The sequence below is a fragment of the Helianthus annuus genome, chromosome 17, assembly GCF_002127325.2.
Source record: "Helianthus annuus cultivar XRQ/B chromosome 17, HanXRQr2.0-SUNRISE, whole genome shotgun sequence".
NCBI classification, from domain to species: Eukaryota; Viridiplantae; Streptophyta; class Magnoliopsida; order Asterales; family Asteraceae; genus Helianthus; species Helianthus annuus.
In genome coordinates, this window is record NC_035449.2 from 179,036,781 (window position 1) to 179,041,183 (window position 4,403).

At 33.1% G+C, this 4,403-nt stretch overlaps 1 protein-coding gene across 4 annotated transcripts; it reads left to right on the top strand.

Moving 5' to 3' along the window:
- Positions 1-407: 407 nt before the first annotated feature.
- LOC110922319 (probable peroxygenase 4) lies at positions 408-3,784 on the top strand. 4 transcript variants are annotated; one of them, XM_035986397.1, is made up of 7 exons: positions 408-566; positions 657-749; positions 1,034-1,119; positions 2,213-2,313; positions 2,759-2,884; positions 3,053-3,199; positions 3,596-3,784. In XM_035986397.1, the coding sequence occupies exons 1-7, from the start codon at positions 542-544 to the stop codon at positions 3,603-3,605; spliced, it is 588 nt and encodes a 195-aa protein (XP_035842290.1). In that variant the 5' UTR covers positions 408-541; the 3' UTR covers positions 3,606-3,784. The 4 variants fall into 4 exon arrangements, with proteins under 4 accessions (XP_035842290.1, XP_022022325.1, XP_035842291.1 ...); XM_022166633.2 differs by having other exon boundaries at positions 409-566; positions 2,216-2,313; XM_035986398.1 differs by lacking the exon at positions 657-749 and having other exon boundaries at positions 416-566.
- Positions 3,785-4,403: the final 619 nt, after the last annotated feature.

Below are 4,403 nucleotides of genomic sequence, written 5' to 3' on the forward strand. Positions count from 1 at the left end.
TTTAATCAATTTAATTTGATTTTTTAATAACATATGTCCGTTAGTTTTTTTTAACAAAAATGAATACGCAGATGCTTTTGTTTTTTTCTCGACATTCCAGCATAACTTTTGTTTGAAACAAAGTTATATCTAAAGATAGAGCATTTGTTAGGTACTGCAAACTATAGCAAGCGTTAACCAAATTCTGATATCGTAACAAAATAAACTGATACCAAATAAATTCCGTTGCAAAGCGTGATTCAACGAAATAAAACGCGGCGGACACGGTATTTAATCATTAAAATATTCAATGATGATGAGTTAATATAATCATCAAAAAGTAAAAAGTAAAAGGGCAATTTTTATTTTCTTTTCCTTTTTCAAGTATCTTACCAAAGTATTAAAAGCAACCCCATGAAACCCACTATAAAACCCTTTACACCTTCTCTTCCAGATTCTCAAACCGCTTTTTCATACCTTTAATCTTCTTACACAACACACAAGGATTCTGCAATCAATCCACACGTATTTTCTGCATTACACTCAACCAAAGCATCAATCAATGGGTGTAGAATCTGAATTTGAAGGTATTACAAACATATACACATCAGAATTTCCATTCATTTTCATATTTCTACATCTTTTTAACTTAAATAATTGTACGTAAATGAATATAGCAATCGATAACAACCAAAACGTGTTGCAAAAACACGTTGAGTTCTTCGACCGCAACAACGATGGTGTGATTTACCCCTGGGAAACGTTTCAAGGTTTGGTTTGGTTTGGTTTCATCTAGGTTATGATTTGATTTATTTATGTGAATCATCATGTTCGTAGTCGAGAAAACAAACAATTTGTGTTAACACTGGCGGATCCAGAATTTTTTATTTTTCAGGAGGTTCCTTCTGGTATATTCTCACTGTTTTTTTTTTTTCAAAATCATTCAAGAGGTTTTCACTAACTTTTCTATTTTTTTTTCCAAACCGACCGGAAGCCCCCTGGATCCGCCACTGTTTGTGTATATGTTTTGATTGTTTTGTGTTGATGATGTTAGGGTTTAGAGCAATTGGGAGTGGAATTTTGTTATCTTCGGTTGCTGCAATCTTCATAAATGTTGGGCTTAGCGGCAAAACTCGTCCTGTATGTGTTGTCCATATCCTGATTTTTTATTATTTTATTGTTTGCATGGTTGATGATTAATATTTTAATATTTTAATAAGATCCGTTAAGGTTTTGCTACTAATAATGGTATTAAAAATAATATTTGACTAATGGGCTGATTGATTGGCAACCTTTTGCTGAGCAATTAAGAGTAGGGATGAGCTTGGTACCGGTACTGAAAATACGAATCCCGAAAATAAACAAAATTGGGTGTCGGTATGGTATCGAAAATGGTACGGTACGGTATGGTTATTGAAGGTAAAAATTGGTAAAATCCTGGTGCAGTACCGAACCGATACCAAACTAAAAGTCCTGATGCCGAAAACACCAAAAGGTGGGCACCGAATTAGTACCGAAAATGATTCGGTACCGGTTTGGTTTCGGGATTTGGTCCCATTTACTCATCCCTAATTAAGAGGTCTGAGCGATTAAGAGGTAGTTTTTGAATCAGTTCTAACATGTTTTCTAAAACTTATCCATTAAGAGAGGTTTTTTAAGTGAACTAAACACTCATCTACCGATTCATAAGGTAGCCTGTTAATGTAAAAAGTCTACCAAACAACCCCTAAGAGTTGTTGATAAAATTTAAGAATGTTAATGGTTATGCTTGGCTGGTTTTGATGAAGATTTTGAAACGAACTACTAACTACGATTTCGGGAGACGACAAACTAAATCGGCCAGGTCGGGTTTGTGTTAATACTAAATTTAATAATAAAAAATTATAACACCACGATGGTGGTTATGATTAGAGTTGTAAAAGAATCTGGAGTTTGAACTTGGTTTATTTAAGTATAGAGAACTCAGGTTCTGTTTAGGCTTGAGCTCAACTCGATTTGATTTTTAGCAAGTTGATATCGAGTAGTCGTGAACAACTCAATTCGTTTACATCCATATTAACTTATTATGTAAACCTTTTTACGCCTAACCATTTTAATCATTTTTTTGTAGTTTTATTATTTGTTAAAATGTGTACAATAATCAATACAAGATATTAACCTGACACGATTGCCACGCCTTGTATAGAACACATTTATAGTCGAGTTATAACGACATGTTTGTTTTTGTTTGAAGCAGGGAAAGAAGTGTCCTAATCTACTTTTCCCAATCATCATTGAAAACATAAAAATGGCGAAACATGGAAGTGACTCTGGTGTCTATGATGAACATGGAAGGTATCATTCTCTTTTATGTAAATGTCTACTTTGAAGAGAAGAAATATTTATGAGACTCTACAATACATGGCCTTCATGGGTTGTGAACAATGAATATTATTCAATAACAAAAAATAAAATTGGGAATTTAGGATCATGTATTGAAATAGATTATTCAAAACTAAAATCAGACTATAAGTTTTAATGAAACATACATGCTCCGGCTTGTTTAAACGTCTCTGTCCATTAATTTTGGGCCCTGTAATTTCAAACGCATCAAAACTTATGCCTTTTTAAGTTGGGCTCTTTTCTAGCCCATTTGCATGTCTAGTTCTAGTTCATCCAAGTACGAGTCTGCTAGCTTTAAACACCCCCTAACGGTTTTGTAGATGAATATAAACTTTTAACTTTCATTTACGTATGTATGTATTCTATGTGATTAATAACCATTAACTTCGTGTTTAAGGTTTGTTAATTCCAAGTTTGAGGAGATATTCCACAAATACGCACGTACACATCCGGATGCCTTGACATCAGACGAATTGAATGAGTTCCTCAAAGGAAACCGGGAACCCAAAGATTATGGAGGATGGTAAGAATACGCAACTCTTACTAATTTTTTTATAATCATTGATCAACATGCCAGAACTAGAGGGGTCTGGGACCGGGTCCCTGATTTTCCTCCTAGCACATTTTTTTATAAATATTGAATATTCAACGCGATGGCTTTCTTGTGGTTTGACCTCAATGCATTGTGTAGGATTGGTGGTCTTTCAGAATGGAAGATATTGTATTACCTGGCTAAGGACAAAGACGGGTTATTGAAAAAGGACACCATTAGATCTGTTTACGATGGAAGCTTATTCGAAAAAATGGCAGCTGAAAAGATTAATAAGAAAAAGCACAGGTAAAATCTACACCTTTTTCTAACCAAAAAAAAATTGGGTCTAGCATATGTCAAAGATGATGGATAAACTAGTGAGTCGTTTGTAAAATAATCAAGCTCGGTTCTTGACTTGAGCTGAACTTAAACGAGCCTAAGTATGTTTGTTATTATATAATAATACATAAATAAGTAAAAAGGAATTACATAATATATAATAAATAAGAAATAAGAAACAAAAGAACTTTACTCGAGGTTGCAAAATTACTTAAAAGTTCGATTGAGCTCTAGACACAAAGCTTCAAACGGTTAAAACTCGAACTCAAGTTTCTTTATGTTAGACGAGTCAAGCTCTAGCCTAGTTGAACTCGACTTGGTTGCGTAAATAGTATGGCTTAACTTTTTTTTTTCTTTTTGCAGTGAAAAATAAAGAGAAGCAGGGATGTAAGTGTTGTGTGACTGTTGTTTCACCTTGTGGTAAAAAAAAAACAAGAGAAAAGTTAGGTTAGATGTGTGCAATTGGTTTGTGTATGTATATTATGTATATGGTTTGTTTGACTTGTATTCTTTAAATTTATAACCTTTTATATAAGTTATTTCATTTCTACATATTATGGTTTTGATGTCTGTCGTTAATGACATGCAAAAACCGAAATAAACTAGGTAGCTAGAGTAAGTCGGATATCGAATCAGAGGAGGATTGTGGAAAGTGTCGAATGAAAAGTATTAATTAATTACTACTGGATTGGAAAATCGGTGTGATTGATTACAAGAATTATCTAAATTAACGAATAAAAATTGAGAAAAAGATTGAGTTGTAATAAAAATGATAAGAAAAAGTGATCACTCCGGGATTCAGATTCTGTAATTACTAATAACCTAGTTCTGATTTTATTGAATGCTATTGATTGAATAGTAAATCTGTCACATCTACCAATTACCTATGCAGTTCAAAATATTAATATTAACTGATCAGATAAATATTAAAACAACATACATAGAAATCATTCAATCAACAAAAGCATAGTTGGATTCAAAACATAATTATAACTCTGACTGTCACTTAGGATTTGTCTGTCACACAAATAATATAATCATGTAAATAGTCGGCTGTCACCCGACTACAAATCCAAATCTCAATAAAAACAGAAACTAGAATTAAAAGTGTCTCACAAGAATCATTCACCCAGAGCGTCCACAAGAGATTTAGCCGCTCATGATAGGTTGT